Below are 24,241 nucleotides of genomic sequence, written 5' to 3'. Positions count from 1 at the left end.
CTTAATCCCAATTTACATAATCTGTTTTAAATTTAAATTAAACTTTAAGATTCAGATGTCAGTTTTGGCCAACTGCTTTTTTAACTAATCACTTCATATATTTACACATTGAGATGGCCTGGAAATATCTTGAAAACACTCAGCCTTAAGTATCGTACAGCTACAAAAAACTGCTTTGTATTTACACATTCTGACATGAAGCGGGATTTGTCATTCCCAGACTTTGATATTATGAAGCCCAAATGTTCAATGATTTAATATTGTCAGCCTGCATTCATAAAAATGCAGGTAACAGTCTCCATTCCTCTGAAGGTTGTCCTCCTGAAGAGCGACGTGAGTATTGACCTAATCGGCTTATCCACTTGACATCCATATTGAAACTTTATGTTTATTTTTCTTCTTAGTCTTCTTTTTCTTGTTTGCATTAGGCATGCCAGATGCTATACTTTAAAAAAAAAATTTTTTTTATGGTAACCACAAAGCTTTGGTCTGTTTGGACACGAAAATCCTACCTCCAGCCCCAGACCAGTTTTGAGTCCTGCAAAGTGTTTGTGCTGCTGTGCAACACTTTTTCTCACTAAGAGCAGATTCTTTGGTTGTCAAAACACGTGATACTATTTGAAGATTAGGCACAGGTATCAAGTTGCCTCGATGAAGAAGCGATAGCACAAGGTGATTTTATCATCCCTTTGTCTTTAGTTGCTTTTTCAACCCAACCGGCACATTTCATTGTCTCCATTCAGAGTGTAATACTTCACTGATTGGAATTTTTGCATTGTTTTTGCTATATTTGAATAACAAAAAAAGCCCCCCAAAAAAATCAAAAGTACCCCAATAATAACTTCTGCGATTTAAAGGACGTAATCTTATCATAGATCTGCTCGAGTGCTGTGCACTGCATTGCTTCAGGTGTGAATTGCAGTTTAAACCATGAAGCACGCACGCACACAATCATGCATACACACAAACACACACACACAGACAAGAGCTTTTAGTACAGAGAATCAGGGAGACAATTACAAAGCAATATCCAAGCAGATACTCACCAGCTCTCTCACAGAGGGAATTTGGCAGCTCTCTTAGAATTGATAGCTATTTAGCTCACAGATAGTCATCTGTTTTAATGCATTAATTTTGTATTAACAGCACTGCCAAATTTAATGTTGGAAATTAGGGTATGATCATAATGGTATACGGCTGTGTATGTGTGTGTGTGTTTGTGTGTGCGTATTTGTGCGTGTTTGTATGCGTACATTTTTGATTCTCTTTTTGTCTATACTTTTGTATGTGTTGTTACGTGTACACGTTGTATTATACGGCTCCTTTGGGAGCCATTCTTTGGAATTACCGGCTTTCTGTCTCCCTTCCACCCTTCCAGTAATGCCCACCTCCATCTTGTGCTAGCTGGACTCTCTCTGCAACCACACTGTTTTGTGTTAAAGGTCCACTTTTACTTTGCATTTAAGTGGATGGAAATGCAGATGTATGCAGTGCTCTGGGTGGGTGGTGAAACTGATACAGGCATGCGTTGCCCACTCAGAGGGCAAGGTGCACTGTAGAGTTGTGAGAGAGAGGATGGGGTGGTGCTCACACCGCCCCTGTCCCTCTTTACCTGAAAAAGCACCGAGCACTGCTTCAGCCTCCACAGCAAGAGGTAAGGTGCTCCATCGAAGAGAGAGGCTTAAAAAAACTATGACTGCATTTCATTTTTTACTGTAACAGCTGCTACTGTACAATGTGAAGCTTCAGAAAGCTCGCTTATTTAGCTGTTTTATTAGTCGCAGTTTTGCAGCACTTTCATTGCCTTTAATCGTGTTTAAAAATCTCCCAATCACTGCTGCAATATTTTTAATATGTTATTATATAGGCAGCCACAAACACTCGCCCAGCTGAATCTCCTATATAACTCCTGTAAATTCCTAGACAGTTCAGTGGTATTGAATCCATGCCACTGACCCAGCCAGATTCCCCCCATTATGCTCCACAGCTCCCCTGTAGTTGGGGCCTTGATAGGGCAGTTAGAAACCTAAGAGCCAGGCACACCAACTCCTCCCAACCCAACATGACTTTTTCATTAAGCTGCCAAATTCCTGCACTCCAGTTGGAGGTGATTTATCAACTGGGGGCTTCATTGCAGGTTCATAGGAAACAGACATAGGCCCTGTCTCATACATTATTATGTTTCACATTCAAAGTGTATATGCATGTGTGCACACAATCGGAAAAGAAGCTGGCCCGCAAGCGCACTTTGTCCAAGCAGTTTGTACAGTTAGATAGATCATAGTCTATCACGCAATCAATATTAGAGAAAGTGTGATATGATCAAATGCGCATTGTTGTTCATTGGTCAAAAGTATTTTTTTTACACCATCGTCCTCTCCCTAATACTGAATGAGCGGTGACCACCTCACTCTCCTCTCTCGTTCACGAGCTCTGTAAAGGGCTCCAGACTGCTTTGGGTCATGGCCAATATAAGAGATGGGGAAAGTGTTGGTTTACAGGTGTAACCATTTGACATTGTAGACAGAGCTACAAACAACGGGGCTAGCCAGATCTGGCCCTGTTGAGGACATCTTCCTGGCCAGTCGAGGTTTATAGTGAATTATGGCTGATTCTGGGGCAGGCAGTCTCAGGTTCACTCCTATATAAACCCTGTGCTTTTTATGGGAAGCTGTAAAACTCCCAGGACTTTTTTTTTTCTGCCTCATGAGACTAGCTTTGAAGTCTTGGTCAGGTGCTGTCACTTTTTTAAAAACTGGTTTTCTTGCAGATTTTTGGAGTCTTGAGTCATTTGCAGCAAGAGCTCCTTTTTTAAACTTCAAGACATCTGCTATGACTAAAAGAAATTTGATTGATTTGATGTCATCTATAACCAAATCTGTCTCTCAGATTTCTCTCTGCCTTAGTCCTGATGCAATATTTGTGCACAGAGGAAAAGGAGGAGCCCCCCCCCCCCCCCCCCCCCCAATATCCAGCAACACCTATTCATGACATCATGGATGGCTTAAAACGAGGCGAGAAAGGAGAGCACACAGAGCTTTTTACAATCACCTAATAACTCTATTACACTGAGCCTTGGGGCTCACAAAGAGGAAAAAAAACCTCCTATTCCTTTTCCTGGAAGCAGTGTCTTAATGCACATTTTAGGTGTAGAAGTGAGAAATATGAAGCCAAAGAGAATGAAACACAATAGCTCAGAAAACCCCATAGCAATATTAGAATATTGCCAGAAAATTAAACATTAGGAGAAAGGGACAAGAGCTTTTTAGGGAGGCATAATATTGTTATGACTTTTTTTTTGCCAGCCTGTCAACACCTGATTTAGAAGTAATGTGGTTAAATGTGTAATGTTTCCATTGCTTTTATGTCTTCCAGCCAGCCAAACAGGCCGTCTAGTGCAGGAGAGGATAGTTCAGTGTCTTCTTGACGAATGGTTTATAAAGGGAAACTGACACATAGAAGATAATACTGTTTGAATGTATAAAAATGGTATAGGTGAACGTCAAGGTTAATTTTCTTCAGTGCATTTTGCCTGGTTAAAGAAACAATGTACAGGATTTTCTTTAAAAAAAATTATATATATATATAGTGTTAGATTCAAGGGAGTGTTGTGTTTACAAAGTAAATGACAATTGAAGCATATTATAGCTTTAAAAATGAGCAGAAATACCTTTCAGTGTATCCAGCAGTGTTTCATCCTTATTTTGGCCTTCGTTGAACAGCTGCTTCACTTGTACTGTATGTACTAAAAGGTATATATTCATCCACAATCTCTCTGCATAAGACACTCTGCATTTTACAATTATTTAGTTGTACTCTCTCAGCATGCCTCACAGGAGACACAGGCGCCAATAAGATCAGAGGAAAAAGAGGAAAACTTTTGGTGATTGACATCGATTGCAGCCACAGAAATCCACAGCGAGACTGCAGAGTTTGATATAAGAAACAGCACGTGACAGGCATGACACAAGTAGCCATGCCCGGTCTGGGGCTTTTATTGTAAACATCCAGCAACAATCAGTGTGATGCTTTAGGATAATGGTCAATAACTCTGTTGCTCGCACCAGGTTCAGACATATTGTGTTGGCATTGCATCATTGATTGAGCCATGCAGGAGGTAATTAGACTGGAGCCTGGTGGTGTGACAAGAGATTGTTGTGGCATGGTGTCACTATAGGGTGTTGTGCATGTTGTGACTCTGTGGAGAGTGGGTGAAAGCTGGACCAGGCGTGCTGTGGAGCCTTGGAGGAAGTGCTGGGGTTGACAGGTCAATACTGATGCTGATTTCCTGTCCTCTGAAGGTTGTCGTCCTGTTGTGGAATGTTCCATTTTCCCTCAGTCCCCCTCCTGCCTCACCACCGGCTGGCTTTGCCTCTCTTTTTCTATGAGAGAGTGAGGATTTAACTCACCATGATCAATATTTAGTATGCCATGCGTGAAACAGGCAGATGTTTGGAGTTTCCTTTTCAGAGACGGGAAGCTTCTGTTGAGTGAAGGGGATCAATGCTTCCTTCCGTCTGTGAGGCTGTAGACCCGCGGCTTCTGAAGGGTGGCTGATGCGATTCCTGCCCGCCCTTGGGCCCCTGAGATTTGCGTGCCTCCCAGGCCTCTCCTGTCCTTTTAGCCCACTGATACAGACACTCACGCAGACAAGTGTGCAGTCCAAACAGTTGTCCTGAAGTGGAAGAGGTCTGGATGTTAAACAACAGGGCTGTGATTGGGAATTGATTTGTTCATTTGCCAACTGTGTGAGTGAAAGTGAGTCGGTGGTGCCTAGCCAGCTATCTGCCATCTACAATAACTTCTTTCTCTCTCTCTTTTCCTCTCGATCTCTCTCTTTCCCTGTGTTCCTTTCCATCTCTATCTTTCCCCTCTCTCTCGCTCGTTCGCCTCCCACAGCACCTGCAGCAGCACGAAAACGCGGTGGAGGGTGATGCCTGCTACTACCATTGTGTGCTGTGCAACTACTCGACCAAGGCCAAGCTCAACCTGATCCAGCATGTGCGCTCTATGAAGCACCAACGCAGTGAGAGCCTCAGGAAGCTTCAGCGCTTGCAGAAGGGCCTGCCAGAGGAGGAGGAGGACCTCAGCTCCATCTTTACCATCCGCAAATGCCCTTCTTCAGATACAGGTCAGAACACGCCCCTGGGGCTTGCTTTTAGTGTCTCTTTATGGTACTTTTTTTTCTTACTTTCTTGATGTCTTTGCCTACACATCTGTGTCTTGCACACAATTACGCATTCACATGCCCAATTGAGAAGCTTTATTTGCCTAAGTCATTAACAATTTGCATCCACAATTGTTCAAAGGCTTCCCACTTTCACGCAAAATTCCTCATAGACTAAATGTGACCATTAATAGATATGTTTCCAAATTAAATGACTCTTTTTTTTGTTTGCCTTTTTGTTTCATTTGCTCTTAGTTTACTCTGAAATGATGAAGACGCTCAGCCATAACTTATATGCATGGGCACTACACTTGTTTGTACATTTAGACTTTTTTACGCATACAGAACTGTGTGACACAATACTCAACAATAGATGCCAGTACAACTTTAGTCTTCCGTTGTAGTTGTGATCTACTATGCTTTACGTAAAATGTTCCTACTAAGCCAACGTTGTGCAGCGAGAACAGAAGCCATTAAAGACACATTGAGGCAAAACATTAGGGCGAAGGCAGGAGGAGCTGAACAACAGGAGCAGATGCAACAAGAAGAAAAACACCCCCCCCAAAAAAACACAGACTCCGCCACAACAACAGTTGCATGGCTGAAACAAAGTGCCTCAATTGCCCATTTATTATGGACTGATTAGGAAGAGTGAGCTGTGGTCAATTAACACTCTTTCTTAGTAGAGATTTGGTTTTCTAATCACTTTAACTCCTGTGCCCTGACAAAGGGGCTCTATTGTGTGTCCTTCCAAGAGGGAACCATTACTTCCCTCGCACACATACTCGCTGTCTGTGTTATGTAGGAGGAAAAAAAAAAAGGCCAGCCTGTGAAGACGCTTTGTTCCAAGGAGGCAGGGATAATGAAGCCAGCAGCCGGGAAATTGCGCAAAAGGCAGTCACAGATCTGAAGCAAATCATTAGAGAACATATTTAGCCGAGCAATTAGGGACAATTAAGCTTTCTGCTCGCTGCACTCCAAATATGTTAATGACTACAGTACAGTGGACAAGCGAACATGCAATGCAAGAGGAAGGGCCATTTAGGTTAAAAGGGGTGGGGGGTTGGGATCTTTTTTCTTCTTCTTTTTTCCAGACAGGAGGAGTTGTTTTGCTCTTTGCAAATAAATGTGTTTTCTGTTTTTCAGTAGATGCAGTGTTTATGATTCGTATTTTTTTTTTCTTCGCCTCTTTTAAGCTTTCATGTTTCCGATGCCCGTGTTTGTGCCAGGATGAAGGATCTTAGGTTAGGCAAAGTGTCCTTGCAGCGGGGCTGCATGTGCACGGTATCATTACATGTACACACACGTCAGCAGTGGTTACTGCCTTGCAGAGCTTCATCAAATTACAGCAACTCTCACTTACTCAAAAAGACCACTGGTATTTAACAGATTCAAGAATTTAAAAACAAGAACAAGTTTTTTAAAAAGTTGTAGAGTGTGTTTTGGTGACGATGAAGCTTGATTATCGGGATGGACGTTAATGCCATTTCTTGTTATTATTTAGGCTCTAACGTTGTGTAGTATTGTTGTTTAGCTTGTGGGATGTTACTCGTTCTATTCCTTGACAGCTAACCATGTACAAACTAGATCTTTTAGGTGGAAGGCAGTGTGTAAAAACTCAGCATCTTGATCACATTACTACTTTAATGATCAGAGCTCTTTGTCTATAATCGTTAACTCTAAAATTGCTGACTCCACACCCCTCACTTCTGCCGTTTCACACCGCAAAAGCATCAGCTGTGCTGGACCGCCAGCCCCACCTCTCAGCTAGGATTGAGCCATTCCCAGTGTAATATTTAATTTCCTCTTCTTTAGCTCTTCTGTGGCACAGGGCTCTTTTTGTGGTTGAGGCATACTTGCTAAAGTGGTGGAACATTCCCTGGTTTGTTAAAACAAAGTTGCCCCTGGATTTCTGGGTCACCTAGACAGTAATTCCCTCGCCTGCTGCTGTTCTGTGATCCTGCGAGGGCTTTCTCTGCTGGGTTAGGTGCTGGGCTTGTTGCGTTTCTGGGTTTGTTGCCAGAACATATGAAATTTGTCCCACCTCCCCCCTTTCAAACAAAGCAAAAAAATCCCTCAGTTCTGTGATCAAAGACATGCCAGCGTTACACAAAGGTGGGATGCAATGGTAGTCTGGCACAACTCTTACATAATAATTTTTCTTTTGGCTAATTATGTTGAAGTTGCCTGTTAAGTTGCTATGACAGCAGTGCAGTAAATTTAGGCTGCCCTCACATGTGATCTGGAGTGTTTTACAACTTTGCATATCCATGTTCTTTATGAGGATGCAGCAAACACTGACTGCTGGGATTTATTGCCACAAATCTCCTCCGGGCTGAATGTCCAAGGAGAGCAAGGGCAGCAGAAATTAGGTTTCTTTTTAATTAGACTAACACGGGGATAAAAAGCCTGCATTGTTTTAATTCTTGCCCATACTATAAATGTGCTGCTTAGGCATTTTGCTCTGTGGCCCCACCTCCATTTGTCTTCTTTAACCCTTTATGTATGGCGAAACAAAGAAGGTCTCAGAGGGACCCCAACCCCACACAGCTGCCCTGTGTGCAGAGAACAAAGCTCAGCACTGACTTGAACCAGTGCACTACTTTCTTTTTTTTAAGAATAGCAGCTGGCATATTTACATAAAGATAAAATAGAAAAGATACAGGGATGAAACTGAAAACTGAAGATGTTTAAAATTCCCATCAAGTGTTCAGTTATGAAGAGAGTCATAACAGCAAATATATCTTATGATACTACAGAGAAACAGGTGAAACCAAGAGTGGTTTGTAGGTGTTTAGAGTGATTGTTGACAGCTGTCAGTGTAAAGAATCAGGTTGTACAAGTGTCCAGGAGAAGCTAATACACAGAGGAAACTCCCAAACGGATGCAGAGGAATTTGGGGAGCTTGTGTTGGAGAGATATGATGACCCTATTTCTTATGAATGATGTTCACCGGGGCATGTAACTCAGTGACACATTTAGGTTTCTCATTTTTAACAACTAAAATTATTTTTAAGCATAGAGCAAAATGAGATCATGCCTTTTAATAGGGGCAAAATTAAATTGATCTGACGGGTAAATGTCCTTCTGTGCAAGGGGTTAGTGTTTGCTTTAGGTCTGTGCGTGGATGGAAGAGATTCAGAAGAGAGTGTTTTATAAGGGTAAAAAGTGAGTGTTTCTCACTTGTAGAGAGTGTGCAGTGAGTTTATGTATGTGCGTGGTGGAGGCAGAGATGGAAAACAAACGTAGCTGACAGTGTGGATTAGCTCCTGCTGTAAATCTGCTTCAGTCACAGATGGCGGGCCCTTGATCGCTGGGCTGTGACGGCTTGGCTCTCATCGCAGGAGGAAATCCCTGTCTGTGAGCCTAGGAGGCTGAGAAGGAGAAGGCTGGGGCTGGGGCTGGGGCCACCTGGGCAACCACCAGTCATTGTCTCCCGTCTGTTTGGACACAGAGACCTGGGTATTCGAGGGCGAAGACTGGTTTGGGGAGGGGTTATCTCACTTTAACTCTGCGGTTGTTTTCTCTGCCACTTCATAACTGCTTGAAAATGGTACATAAACCTCCGGTTTGGATCAGTGTTACTTTCAATGACCAGTTTGAGAAACTGGGCAGGGAGCTGTGTGCTTTAATAAATGGAAATGAGACAAGAGGATGCATACAAATTACTGCATAATAGTGGTATCCAGTATGAGATCCATTGCTTGTTTCGCTAAAAGGGGTGCACTTTCAGGGTCACACACCTAATAGCAAGGCCCATCCTGACAACAGAGGCATTTCTCTTCCCTCCCCACATGCCTCCCTTTCTACCTCATACATAATTCTTGAGACAGTCAGAAAACGCTGGAAAATACACAATGGTGTGGAAAATGTTCTGATAGAGCAAAGGTGCTCATATTTTAGGGTTTGCCAAACACTGTGGAGCTCACCTTGAGATTTAATGATGGGAGATAGTGTGTTGACATCCTGTCTGTCAAATTACTACCATGTGTTCAGAATGCATATTACTGATCTTTATATATATATATATATATATATGTATATGTTTTTTATAGGATTTTACCATCTACTGCTATCAAACTATAACCATCTTCACATCCAGCGGCGAACTTACTGCTATTAAAGCTACGTAAAATCAGAGGTGAGCCCAGCCACGCTCTGATGGCATGCAATGGCTATGGTCAGAGCTTTTGCTCCCCACAGGCAAGAGCAAAACAGACGGTAGCCATTTCTGGAATGTCCTTCTTTATTCATGCTTGTTAAAATGCAAAGTAAACCTTTCCAGAAACAGGATATTATAGCCCCTAACCACCAGACCCTTTCTACATGCCACATTATGGCCAATCTAAAAGTAAGTTGTATAGACAGACACTGCTGCAATGCGCTTTTAATAAAGGCTGTTATTGCCTGGTGATGCAGAGTGGATATGAGGATGAGGGCTGTGCAGGCCTGGATGAGCAGGGCCCCAGAGGGCCCACAGCTCAGTCAGGCCTCTGTCAGTCGCCTGCCTTCTAATCCCTGTCCGAAGGGCATCTAGGCAGCAAAGGAAATTGTTTGCTGTCTGCAAAACGTGCCAGGAAATTCATAAATGCATTACTGTTCATTTTGAAAATATTACAAAAGACTAGACATTTATTAAAAAGCCAAAATGATGGCTTTATAGATTTTCCAGTTGTATTTTAGAATTCATGACCCTGCTGCTCAAACTAACACAAGGAAGTCCTTTCTTTCCCTGTGCCCCCTGCTTTACAGGCTTGGTATGAATTCATCTCCTGGCTCATCCTGTAATAGCAAATTGACCAGAAAGCCGCAACTCTATTCTGGGATAGGCTGTGAATAAAAATGTCTGGTGACTGAACCATCGTTCGTGTAAATACTAGTTAGCTTTCCCCTCAGGCTGGAAGTTGGGTAAAGTCTGACTCCTGGTGTGCCTCTCGGTCCAATACATCTGGCTTTGTGGCAGCATAAAGTTCAAAGATGAGAGTTTGCATAAAAATTTGATTATCAGAAAAGTGATGAATCCTATTAGGACAGACTGAGTCATGTTAAGACACCAAAAGCAAGTGGCCCTCAAAAGCGCAATACAAACCTTTTAATGAAGCTGTCGCACTGTGAGACTTTCACACATTAGTTCACTTTAGTCCACCTTGTCTGTGCTTTGTATGTTTTGCACCCTGCGTGTTAGTTATGTTACGTGAGTGTAACTATGCGCCAGATTTTATTGTGCAAACTTGCATAACCATAAACGAGCACACACATAGGTGTCCACACTGAAAGTCAGGCCGTGTGGGTGCAAGAGGCTCTCCCTGTCATCAAGCCCATTTTCAGAGCAGGCCGGCAGCACATTATAATATTGGTTTCCCTCTCTCTTGTCATTACCACACACTCTCCTTGAAAGCTGATCCAAAAGATAGACAGTCCATCAGGAGAGAGTCATCTCATTTGTACTTACTAAACGTGTTAATGAGTTCTATTTTCAGGCCTAGAGCCTTTGCTGCTGGATATTGGAGCAGAGGTGACGATCGGTGGTGTGAGGTGCTGGATTGCAGGATCAGAAGGCACTCAAAGGCAGGGGAAGGAGGTAATGCAGTAGCCTCGCTGCCCCTCGTGTCAGTCACACGGAGTGACCACAGCCTCCACAGGGTCTGTCAATCAGAGCTGAGGGCGAGAAGTCTGTGGTTACAGACAGACACACACGAAGGAGGAGGGAATAGATTAGGTGCCAAAGACATAATGGTTGTGATGGGTTTAATTATAGCACCAGTCATGTCGCTGCCATAGGTACATGAGATGAAGGAAAAACAGGTTTACACCCTTTAATGACCAAATTATATGAAGTCTATTTGATCTCTATCTGGCTTTTATAGAGAAATTCTTTTTAGTTCTGCCAGAGGTAAATGTGAGATAGCGTAGGTGGATGACTTTTCTAATTAGACCATTTACAAGAAACCCATACGGATAAATAGCATGATTTAACTATTTTAAATGTGATCACAAGCTTTCTTTCATTGTCAAATCTTTTGATGGTAAAGAGCATTTCTCAAGAGATGCATACATAGTTAGTAAAATAACTTTTTGAAATTATTGGGCAATGTTAATACACTGAAAGCAATACAATACAAGCAGGTGTGAAATTAAAGGGGAAAAAACAAATAAAATGAGTGGAGAAACGCAACAAATGCAGACGCTTCCATGCAGCTGCAGAACATAGAACAATTAAGCAATTAGCATCCAATTATGCTTTGTGGTGTATATAACAAAAATAACAAAAATGCAAAACAAACCCCACTGATTCAGGTTTTGTATCGAGATACCAACACAAAAAGATTAAAATGACTTTGTTCATTGATCATTGCTCTGGCAGAAATGGCTGGAGCTTCAGGAGCTTCAGGAGTTTCAGTCACACAGACTGCTCACTGTAGGGACAGCGCATAAATTGACATCTGCATTTAAATCTATGTGAAAGGGATAAGTTAAAAGAATTGTGCACATTCAAAGGCCAAGATGCTTTTGCTTTAGTTAAAAAGAAACACAAAAGCAACTCTCATGAGCAGCTCTTTCTTAGGGGATTGAGTATGTCGATGCAGAACGTTATCAGAGTGTTTGAGCAAGAACAGTCCTTCGACAATAACAGAGAGAGGAATATTAGAATAGGACTGCAGTGTATAAGCCTGTCATTATTAAGATGAATACACATTTGAGTGTTTAGTGGTGCAAACCATTCTCTCTAGAGATCTGGGAACAAAAAGTGATAGGATGAGTCATCCCTTAGCATGTTCTCAATAAGTCTGTAAGTGCATATGTGGAGAGAATGGTATAGGCCTGAATGCTTGACCCATTCAGGGAGGTGATCTGATAGCTCTGCTCTGCTGTAGGTGGCATTTTGCTGCCATGGTTTGGGTCCAGTTATCCCCTTGCAGGAAAGGGTCACTGCAAATCAATAGAAAGTTGTTCTGAGTGATCACACCTTTATCCTGTGATAAAACATTTCTATCCTAATGGGAGTGGTCTCTTCCAGGATGATTCAAAAGTAGTGGTTTTATGAGGATAGAAAAATGGTGCCAGGGCCTTTACGGTGACCAGACGTAGCTGAACACATGTTGGAGGTTTTGGATTGATGTGTTGCACTCCATCCTTCCAGTAATGAATAAACTTGTAGAATCAATACAGGTGGCCCAATAATTTACTACATCTACTACTACTCCTATAATTTTTTTTTACCTCTTTGTATATAATAGTTCTAATATTTAAGCTTCTTCCTAAGTTTCCGTTCACACTCCTCACTTAAACTTTCCCCTAAGGCTCGCATTATCGTCTTATACCCAACATTCTTTTGTCTGTGGTATTGATTGCAGTGCTAGTGTAATGCCAGGTAGTTTAGCAACTAGAAGCAATAAATTGTTAAAAAAATATATGGCAGCAGAGACGATCAGCCTCGCTGACAGCAAAACAAAACCAGAGAGTGAAGGATGCCCTATCCAACAGCATGTTGCCCTCACACTCTGAAGGCTCCATTAGAATAAAGGCACATGAAACAAAGACTAGCTGAAAGCACAGATGTTGTGATTCATTATCTACTGTCTGATAGATAGGCATGAGTGGCGAACAGAGTGTGCATAATTGTGTGTGTGTGTGTGCACGTTCATGTGTGCAAAACTCATGTTATGTTAGTTACATGTGAAGAAAACATCCTTACAAATAAACCAACATGCAGACTCATACGGGATACACACAAACGCACACATGCATTCATGTTTTGAGTGCATTAGTAAAAAGGGTCCCCTCCAGTGCCTTAACCGCATCAACTAAAAGCAGCCAGGCAGATGGCAGCAATGAGAGAAGTGCAGAAATAATTCAATAGTGAACCTTTCTAACCTTTACCTGTGGGCGTGAGCATCAGTCATTGATTCACACTGTAAGGGAGGGAGGGTGGATGAAGAGAAATGGATGAGTTTGATGAAAAAAACAAAAGGATATTATGTGTGGGAGGGAGGCTCTACTGTGTGTGTGTGTGTGTGTGTGTGTGTGTGTGTGTGTGTGTGTGTGTGTGTGTGTGTGTGTGTGTGTGTGTGTGTGTGTGTGTGTGTGACATTAGAGGGAACCTTCTACACACGGATATTGGGAATTGTGCTGGATTTGTCTAGTGTGCACAAATATCCCCCTCACCCCTTCCCCTCTGTAGCTGGCTATCGGCAGCAAACAGAAATTCTCACACCACTTTGAGTGTGATACCACCAGTGATGCTGTGGTAAGTTCCCATTGATTACAAAGCACGTTTAGGTCTAGAGCCTCTGGCTGCGTACTTTCAGGTATTTTTCCCAACAGGCCCCAATGCATGAAATAAGATCATGTTTTGAAGAACAATGCGATTGATTAGCAGAACACATACAGAAGAGTGTATGTTAGTGGGTGGTGTCTACTAGCTAAACAATAATTATTCTGTGAGGGCAACATTTGTTAAAGAAAGCTTCTATAGATTTCTCACATCCCAACTCTGCTTAACTAGATGTGAACACCTGCCGAGTACCAATCTGGAACAGAATGCTTTTTGTTTGCCTCAGTCATATTTATGGTGTTCCTCTTCCTCCAATAGATAGCCAGTCCCTCTCAGTTTCTCTTTATCTGCCTGGATATGCTGCTCTGCCACTGTTGTTTTGTGAGTTGGCTGTAGATTTTCTTCCCACTGTCTGGAGCAAAGGATGGAAGAGCAGAGTAATGGATGATAAGAAAGAGATTGTAAATGAAAATCCTGACATATACACAAATAAATACAAACTGGTGAGAAAAGGTTCCACCATGACCCTCGAGATGGAGAAGGAGTTACTGCAACAACAAGATTTCCACTAATTACCAGTTAATCAATGCCTAACAACAACAAATTTCTATATACTGTAATTTGTGCTTAATTACTTACTTCTGGTGGAACTGTCAGTGTTCACCCTGTGACACAGACATGAATAATAAACAAGTTTGCACACTTGTGTCTATTGCTGTCATATTTCACACTTTTTATTTTACCAACTGTAAAAATGGCACAGTGGTAGGAAAAAGTCCGGCACGCTTTTTCTAAGCAAATTATTGGCCTAGTTTTCTCATTTCGTTTACACATAGCCTTCATTTACACGTCGTTTTACGCAGTACTGTTGATAATCTGTACTTTAAAAACTTTGAGACTATGATTTTGGATTAATCTTTTATGTTAAACCAAGTTCTGCTATAGAGAGAGGCAGCTTTTTTCCCTAATATTATATGTGTTCTAGCTTGCAGTAGCACTTTAATACACACGCGTATTAGTCGGTTTGTGCAATGTGTTGCAATTTCTCCACAAATACAAACTGTGTATATTCTAAAATTATTAAGTATATCACCATCGATTTCAAGTGAACATAGCATTCTCTGATGGTGATGTTTCTCCCCCTTATGAAAATACATTGTTCATAAATCCCTGAAGTTATCATTAGTGATCTCAAATCATATATACATATATAGGTGTGTTTTTACAGGACCAATCGATTAATTTTATATGTAAAATAAATGTGTTTGCTAATTACATTTGGCTGAACCTTGACAATTTCAGGACATCTGTGAGTTTTAAGCAATGGTGGTGGGATACTTTATGGATTTACCAACAGAAAGATCAATAGCGGTGTGGTGTCTGTTGTTTCTTGTAATTAGAAATGACCTCATCTATTAGGTTTAGCCTTGTGTGGTTTAACACTTGTCAGAAATGATAATTAAGTATGCTGTTCTATATGTTTAGCCTCTAACGGTGCCTGTAAAGAATAAAACAAAAAACCCATAGTTGATGGATCTGTTCAGTGATACAGATGTTTGTATGGAATAGAATTATAGTACTATTTGCAGCACAATATTGTACTGTTTTTAGATGAATTTCAGGGCTACGCTTCATCAGTTCATTTGTGTTTTTTACCACAGTTTGTCATCTTTTTAGCAGAAATGCTGAGCAGCAACTATCTCAAGAGTACCTTTATATTCCAATCTGTGGAGAATGGAGGAAACACATCAATCTTTAGTTGCATCTAATCTAAGATCTAGAGAAGAAAGAAATACTTTTATTTTTCAGTGAAAAAATTAAAATGTATAAGCTTGGCAGTGCTTGGTGAGTGAGGTTTTCTGGAAATCGGTCCCTCTCATGTATATGTTGAATATTTCACCTACCTGGGAAACCCGAGATGGGGCGCGTATTTGTGTGTGAGATGTAGAACGGAGAACACAGTGGATGTGTTTGAATCCATGTCACAAGTTGCTGTCAGTCTAACAGATGGGGCCACATTCTGAGGTAGAACGAAGTTAAGGTAGGACAGGGGCCGGTGTAGCAACAGGAATTAGGAAAAATTGACTGCTTTTTGTCATGTTAAACTGGGCAAAAGAATCTAATTGGGTGGGGGAGAGTGAATGGCAATGCCTTTTTTGTTTAAGGGCCCTCTGCGGTCACTTTTCAAGACCATTGTGACTTGCCCACAATAGCATTAGTTTGTGCTCTTGTTCTGAGCTCTTCTTTTCTCTGACTCTTTGCCCTGAGCGCCTGTCCGTTCCACTATGTCTCCATGTTCACTTCTGTGCTCCAGCAATACTCAGGAAGGGGGCCAAAAAGCCATGCCCCCTATCAACACTCTTCACAATCCCCCTACCATCATCTACCATCAACTTCCTCAGCTCTTCTCATCTATCTTCTCTATCCAGACATTTAAAAAGAAAAAGTAGACAAGTGTGCACTGCCCAGAATTTCAGTTTGAGAATGATCAAAATCCATAGCTAAACCAGTTAACAGTCCTGCCGCAAGGTCATTGCAACATCTAAGGAATGATTTGTAGTCATGAAAATACATTTCTTTTCTGACATCATCAGATATTAAGAGACGGTTAGTATTTAAGTTGTTTTTCTTATTCGGCTGCAAATTTGTCTGACTGATTAATCTGTAAATCTTAAAAGTAGTGTAGTTTTGAAAATTCCATTCGGCAGCCAATCAGTGGAGTATACCCGACTACTTATAACGTTTCCTCTCAACCCAGAGTGCTTTTTTCATATTAATATTCCTAAAGATGGGGACCATCTTTAAATTAGTGTTTGAGCCACATTACGACAAAGTGCACTTACCTTTCATGATGCCTAAGAGCAAGCCAGAGCAGTTCTCATGTTGCTTGGTGACCAAACCTGCTACTTATAGCGGATTATAATGTGATAGGTATAAGCGTGCGTGGCCTTGGTGTAATGCAGAAAGTGGATGCAGCTCTATGTGAAGTATTTCTTATGTCATACATCCTGAAGGATATCCAGGTAGGAGATTGAATTAATAAGGCAAGAACTTTGGCTTATAGTATTTTACTAACTCCAGCAAATTCATGTGTAAATTGTATAACAACCAGCCTCAGTATATTTAGTGCACTGTTAATGGCCCTGTGCCTTGCAAAGGTGTAATCATGGTGGTAAAAACCTGGGCCAAGTTACTAACCTAGGAGCAATCTTGTGTGCATTTAAGTGTCCTTTTTTGTTGCAGAGGTCATTCATAACTTGGTCGCACTGTTGATGTACAGTGAGAGATATTGATTGATTAATGCATTAAGTGCTCACAATCCATTAGGTTCTGTGAAAGGGACTGCAGAAAAGACTTCTCTCACTATGTATTTTCACCTCTCCCTGTTGTTCAAAGGGCTCGATTTTTTGCTGGCAAAGTTTAAGGGACAAAAGCCTGAATATCTGCCAAGTAATGCATTTAAAAGAACATTGGTTCTCATAAGTGTCAGTTCAATTACTCTGAAAAGCTTGACAAGGAATTGCTCTTACATTAGCCTTCTGCTCATCCTGACCCAAAAGGAATATGTTGCTTCTCTTCTTCACCTATCGTAAAACAGCATACTACAACATTTAAAAGAAAAAAGATTCACTGTCTTCTGTGTAATTCAAAGAAAGCGAAATGTTTATTTTCAACATCCATTCGCTTCTCCGAAATTATGCTATCTGCCACTTCTCGTTGTTATCACAGTGATTACCATTTAGTTGCGGAGCAGCAACAGACCACAAGTCACATTCAGATGATGAGTAAGACTATTTTCAACCTTGCCACTAGTTTGTACTGATTATGTCAATCTGTTCACTGAATCAGAGTTGATGCAGATCTGCTTTTCCCCCCTCACTAAAACCCTGTACCTTCTTAGGATAGAGTATAAATGAGAGCAAGGGCCGTGCCTGGGGTTTCTTCCTTACTGCTTAGTGACAAGGAATAAGAGACCTTTATCACCCAGGCCTTAAGCAAGTAAGCCTATGAAAGGGGCCTGAGAGTCAGTCATTACCTTAGAAACATGGGCTGCATTAGAGATTCATAACAGTGTGCCATCTCTGCACCTTTCATCTCCACTAGGGCCAGCTCCATTAGGATCTTTTATCTTTGTGCTGATGGCTGCTCTTGATAATGGGGCTGCCGAGAAATCCCAAAAAGTAAAGACTCAACTCTGACACTATCGGCCCTCCTTTTCTTCAAGCAGAGTACATCAGCTTACAGTAGTAGATATATGTGCTCTCATTTGCAGTCACATAACCTGATTTGCTAGATTTCTTTCTTTCTTTCTTCCTTTTTTACACTGTTTTCCTTAGAAAGCTGATATCCCACACTAAAGTTTATTAAATGCTCTGAAACTTCAGCATGCATAGAACTTGCTTTCTCTCTCACGTCCCACCGCCTTTGAAACTACAACATAATGACGGTTACGATGATGCGTGCCTCTGCCACCCATTCAACTGGTAAAACCTTGTAAGGTTAGAATTTAATAAAATAACCAGCATTGTTCCCGCTGATGCCCCCATGGAAGTGCATTAATGATATCCCATACAAGCTTCAATGAAAACTTTGCTTTTGGGCAGACAAACACAACTTCATAATGTTATAGTAATTCATGCAAGCCAATGTTTTTCAAATGTTACAGTAATTATGAAAAATATTCATACTTTCCTCTACATAGCCGCAGCATTGCAAATCTCATTTCCAAGGCAGAGCGGAGAAGGAATACACTGAATAATCATTGTGTTTAATGCTCTGGTCATAATCCCAGGTTTTATGATGGTTTTCTAATGATTTTCTAATGATGTTAAATATTAGTAGAGAGTACAGCCATAATTTGAACACAGCAGTCCCCCCCCCCATCCTTTTTTTTCAGTGCTCCATCAGCAGACCCAATTGCAACTACAATGAATATTGCACTGGGAATGAGATTTAAGAGCCATCCCTTTTGGTGTTTTATTTTGCCGTCTTCCCATCTGCCATAAATCCTCATTGCTGTGCTCTTGAAGCCTCCGCCCTTGCCTGCCTTCCCCAGGTGGGAATACAATTAGGTGCAGGGGCCATTTCATTCACTGCCACTGTCCGTCCACCGCAGTCATTCGTAAAAAAAAAATGCTCTATCTGTCCCAGAGGAGAAAACAGCGGACTCTTGGGAAATTTAAAAAAATGAGGAGAGAAGGGAAAAAACGGAGAAGAGAACGGCAGAGAGACGAGCAAAATTACTGTGGGAAAAATCTTCAGAGTTGTTGTCAGAGGAGATACAAAGTTAGCCTCTGATGAGTGACAATGTTGTGGAAAATATGTATTGGAGACAAAGGCTTTGTCTCCTTCCTGTGCCTTTTCAATGAATTACACCTCTCCACCCCCTACCCCCAGCTTTTTAATTAAATGGCTGCAGCTCCATCTCTCTATCCGTAGCTCCCCATTACAGAGGCTAGATAAGGGATTGCTATCTGTAGCATGTTAAGAAAGGCTGCTGGGCAGCCAAGCCTCATGAAATTTGTCACAAGATCTCATTTTCCTCATTGCCAGACGTGATGCTTATAATTGATGTGGAGGCAGCAGTAATTTATTGGCCGTCCGCAATTATCATCCCCTTCTAGCAGGGGGATGTGACTGCAATTTATAAGTGTATGTGTGTGTTGTTGTGTGTCTGGGGTGGGGGTGGGAGGGTGTCATTGTATCGTATAAATTAACACAAAAACATGTTTCTCCTTATCGAATGGTAAGTGTGTATGTGCGCGTTGGCTCCTTCAGAATGCAAATTAATGACAGACTCCATGACATAAACAATATGGGGCCTGTAATGCAGCTATCTTCAGCTGAGGTGTCGAGGCTGTCAGTCCACCAGCTGGACTTTCACACTCAGCTGGAGGAGGGGAGTGGGGGGGGCAGCCAAAACCCAGTGAGGTGTGTGGTGCTTTGGGGGTGTCACATACAGCGGGCTAACGGGGCAGAGTGCTGGTGCCACAACCCTTTGTCCACTGCCTCTCCTTATGTCTGCGTGGCTTCTTTTCACATAGAAAAAACAGAACGCCTTGAGCTACACTGTTAATAATGTGGCCTTCTGAATACTGAGAGCACCAGACTTAATTCAGTTAATCATTTAGTTGTGGATTTTAATCAGAAATATTTCTTTTTTAACGTCTCACCTACATATTCAGAAAAGGAAAGGCACACATTGGGAACTGAAGTAATGGTGCACAAAAGAAAGCTTCTACATGTCTGTGAACCATCCAAATGTTAAGTTCAAGGGCATGTGAATTTTTCTGTGCTGTTCATACGGTTAGTCTGAAATTATCAGAAAAAGAAAAAAGAGGTTAGCCATGCTAATGCTTCTTTGTCCTATGCAGTTAATAATGTGAATTCACCAGGCTGTGTACTATAACCACTGTTGTCCACCTGCGGTAATGGTGGCTGGCATTCTTGTTTTGTGTGGGTCAGCCTGTTTCCCTTCGTGCACGGTGAACTCTTTTACAGGATAAATATAAAACCCTTTACTTATACCCAAATAGATATTACAGTTCATATCATTTTATTACAGTTCATATCATTTTCATCTTTACGTTCCCTGAGATCACCAGCATTTTAGCTTTACACAACTACTGTCTCATGCTTTGCACTCTTTACATGTTATATATTTTATCTGCACAAATAGGAGGCTTAATGGTACACAGATTTTCCTGTTGCACAGCGGTGAGCTCCATGGTCAGAGTGGATTGCTGTCATGCTGTGGCAGGGAAGAGAATGAAGGAGATGAGGGCTGTCACCAGTAGCCGCTCTGAGCATGCGCCGTCTGTCTAGGGGAATGGAATCTGTTTGTTTTGTCTACCTGCACGCCTGTTGTGTGCAGTTGCCAAATTAGACTTTCAAATCAAGAAGCCAGTGGGAGACCAAGACTGTAGTTTTCTCCTTCCCTTTAATAATCATCCCTGTTTACTCTTCAGGGAGTCATCTTTATATATTTTTTTCTTAAACGCGCCCTCTAAGCACGGAGAGTGCCTTTAATAAAGCAAGACGGCAGAGCGCCATTCCAACATGTGAATTGCACAGGAGAGAATTGAGAGATGGAAGCAATAGAGGAACACCGGAGGAGGCGGGGTGGGGGGGCTGCTGCCGCTGCACCCTTCATGCTATTATCTTTATGGCATAGCAAAACATGCTTCAGGCAATCAGCATGAAATTGTTAATTGCTCAGCCCACTTGTGTGCCGCTCAGGGGACAGGGGCCTTCAGGAGGTCCGCATCGAGCGAGCAGGGGCTGTCCGACCAACTGCCTGCGCATGTGGTCTCCCTCTTGACGCAAAACACTGTCCAACAAGCGTGTTGTCTTTTTTTAGTCACTGCATGGTTCACAGAGGTGCAGTGGCAATCATCAGAGGCCCAGTCTGCATAGTGTATTTAAAAAATGATTATAGCTAGAATAGAATTCGTGCTTGTTGCAGTAGACCAGGACATATTCAGCCTCTAATGTGTGAACCGATGATTCTGTGTCATCATCCTGCCCATGTCTATATTCTTACATAAAGAGTTTGAGAATCTGTGGATCCTTTTAGAACCCAGCTAAAGGTTTATCTGTTTGGATAATAAAGTCTGTTTTTGTGTATTTATTGCACAAGCTTAATTTTTCTATTGCCTTTTCTCCTGCTTTGCTCTCTTTTAAACACTATGTTGCATTTACTCCTAAGTATTGTATGGTGTTTAATAGCTTTTGTAAAACACTTAAAACACACACAAAATAGAGAAATTGTGTGCTTTGTATTTAGATACATGTGTATATATTTAAAAAAAGAATCTTTTTTTCGGTCTGTTATCATTTTACCAGTGGCTCCAGGTCACTAGTGTCTTTGTGTGTCAACCGATATGTGGTTGTTATTGTCCATGTAATATGTGATTCAGGCTGGTAACACAGCTGTACATGGTAGTGTGAGTTACAGTTCAGAAATGAGGAAACCCTGGAGGAACAAAAAAATAAGAAAAACAGGCATTTTATTTGATTAGACACAAACCAAAAGCGCTTTGCTCTTGTTTCCTGTTCGCTAAATTTCTCCCACCTTTAAAAAGGTGGCTCCACTTAGCTCAGAAAGAGGATATGCAAGATATCTTCTCAAACTGAACACCACCCCTCCTGTTACATGCTCAGTTGGTACATAATGCCCCTCCTCCTTGGCTATCAGTTTTGTTCCTGTTGGAAGAGAGGGAGAAAGAGCAAGGTTACACAGGGCGTCATATTAATGGGGCCTGTCATGCGCGTTGATCGTCTTAGGCGTGGAGGAGGATGAGCGCTCAAAAGGTGTTGTCTTCAAATAGGATTTCTGCAAGTGAGACATCCTCGTTGGGTGATATCCCCCTCCGAGCGCCACTTTCTTATAGAATGATCTGTTATTAAGCAAATGAAGTGCTGTGGGCCCAACGGTAAATCCCTCCACTTTGTCATGGTGTGCTCTCAGTTATCACACCCTACTCTCTCATTCATTCCTTATGTTCTACCCATTTCACCATGTTATGCCAGGGCACGGCAGTCTCGTATTTGAAGTCAGTCGTCCCTTTGGAGCATACAAGGCACAGAGAGGATTCTGAGTTGTAATCAATGGCTCCTTAAAAGGCACATTGATCTTAAATAAGAAAAGGGAAGTAGGCTTTTCCCCCTGAGTAGAATAAAGTAAAATGGGCAGACCTACTACAAATCTGCCATCACTCTCATATTTGTTTAAACAGGAGGCTTGGAACACAACAGAACTAAATCTAAGTCTTAATGTGCTCAAATCCATTTATTCTTAGTCATAATGTCTTCACAAGTACACTAATGCTAATTTTCTAAGTTTAATCCACACTTAACCTGCTGGACTTTTCAATTGAAGCTCAGCAAGAATATCAAGTCACTGCTGTCAGTTAAAATGTCTTTTCCCCAGTATTGTGTAGATTGTATTTTGCACCTCTCATTTGTGAAAACACCCTAACATTAGTTCTGTCAATCTCCAGTTAAATGACCTCAACCGTAGGAATAATTAGGAAATCTTTTAATGAACTTTTGTTTGGCATGGGTCTTTTGTCTCGGCCATCCAGATACTTGATAGAGGAAAAAAGACGGGCCAATTGTAAGGGGGTGGGGTAGACGGGGGAATGGCAACTGCTAGACAGGAATTGATTGCATTAATTGATATGCCAATATGTAAGCTTGTTACATCCACCATTGCTTAGGATGATGGCTAACAGGTCCGGCTGATCAATGGAACCAATAAAGGCTTCATCCATTAATGAGCAATGTGGCAATTAATGTTATCCCTAAACCAATTACCTCAGGCAGTGCATCTACAGGAAAGAACACCAAATTGTCCAACCAGGTTATCTCTGTCGTACTCTTGGCAATATTCTCATGCAGTCTTTACTGTTCTGTGGCTGTAAGGCTGTCCCAGAATTTTCACAGGCCTTAGAAAAAAATAATAATTGTGCGGTCTTTCAAGAGGCTATCAAACAAATCTAAAATATTTAAAATATTATGTTTTGTACAGAAAATTTACTTCACCTTTTTTGTCGTCTTTTCTTTGACGTTATGGCACCAGCTAAGATAGTGTTCTTACCTTATCCATCACGGCTTGTTTCTTTATATGGACATTCAACAGCTGAATCTTTGAGCCTTTTTGAAAGGAAAAAAGTTTCATAACCTTTGGAATTAACAGGATGTTTCTTACATCTTGGGCATTTCTTCATCTAAAGCAAAGTTATAGACAAACACAGTCTAACAGAACTAAAAACACACAGCCTGTTCTACTTTTCATGTCTTGAATATGCAACTGTAAATCTCTAGGTTTTCTGTAGTCTGTACTGTAAACAAAGGTGTTCAGAGTCAGACTAACATTTCAGATGCCTCTTCAGACATTCAAAGAATTAGCCGATACTGATGTTTTATGACTCATCCATTGGCCAGCATCTACAAAACCGTGCAACTATTAACTGTCTAACTGTGTGTGTGTGCGCGCACGTAGAGTAACGCACGTACACACAATATAGAATTTGTCTGTATTGCATGTAAATGGCCACAAAAGCCTGATTTTCTTCATGGTTACAAAGAGCAAGACAAAGAGTGAAATAACAAACTGCAGCTCTCTCTGAAATATGCAGACTCTGTACATAAATATAAGCAGCAGTCTTACAAACCGATATTTTCTGAGTTATATAGTAAGATTTTTCTTACCTGGAATGCCATACCTCATTCTTTGCTCATCATTGAATTAATCGCATATTTATTTGGCATAAATAAAACACGCTTTTGTACATTTTACTGCGTGGTTATTGTTCAGGAATTTTATAATAATAAAAGAAAAAGTATAGTGGTTGGAAAAGTCTGACTTTAAAAACATCAAAGTGTTGAACAGGTCATTCATGCTGAAATGCCTTCTATTACTCATTTACAGTAAATGATTTTCACTCACTAAGCATTACATGGCTGCTACATCTGGCATCAATTAATTATGGGGGGGTATCCAAAAAAAATGCTAGTTGTGCCTAGGACTAAACAGTCACTTTAGCTTGTGATTTGTTATATATTAAATAAGTAAAATCAAAGTGTGAGAATTGTAGACTGCATGTGTAATGTCTGTATTCACAGCACTTGTTTACTTTTATGAACACATAAATTGAAACTACCTAAAGTGATTTAACAAAACAAGAAGGAGAACTAAGTGTGAAATGATGACTTATTAGTTGGGACAAGCCCTTTAGACTAAAATCCTGTTTATGTAATGGGTGTTGCAGAAGTGCGGAAAGGCCCATCTGTCT

At 41.2% G+C, this 24,241-nt stretch overlaps 1 protein-coding gene across 5 annotated transcripts in view; it reads left to right on the top strand.

Annotated features, from left to right (window-relative positions):
- Window positions 1-24,241, top strand: part of zfhx3b (zinc finger homeobox 3b) — a 169,510-nt gene that overhangs the window by 110,556 nt on the left and 34,713 nt on the right. For all 5 annotated transcript variants that reach the window (XM_026168473.1, XM_026168438.1, XM_026168445.1 and 2 more), the window contains one exon: window positions 4,900-5,131. In XM_026168473.1, coding sequence (XP_026024258.1) covers window positions 4,900-5,131 — 232 coding nt within the window. The remainder of the gene's footprint in view (window positions 1-4,899; window positions 5,132-24,241) is intronic.

The sequence above is a fragment of the Astatotilapia calliptera genome, chromosome 1 (genome assembly GCF_900246225.1).
Source record: "Astatotilapia calliptera chromosome 1, fAstCal1.2, whole genome shotgun sequence".
In the NCBI taxonomy this organism is placed as follows: Eukaryota; Metazoa; Chordata; class Actinopteri; order Cichliformes; family Cichlidae; genus Astatotilapia; species Astatotilapia calliptera.
Note: the sequence above shows the minus strand (reverse complement) of the source record. Positions and strands in the feature narration are given on the sequence as shown.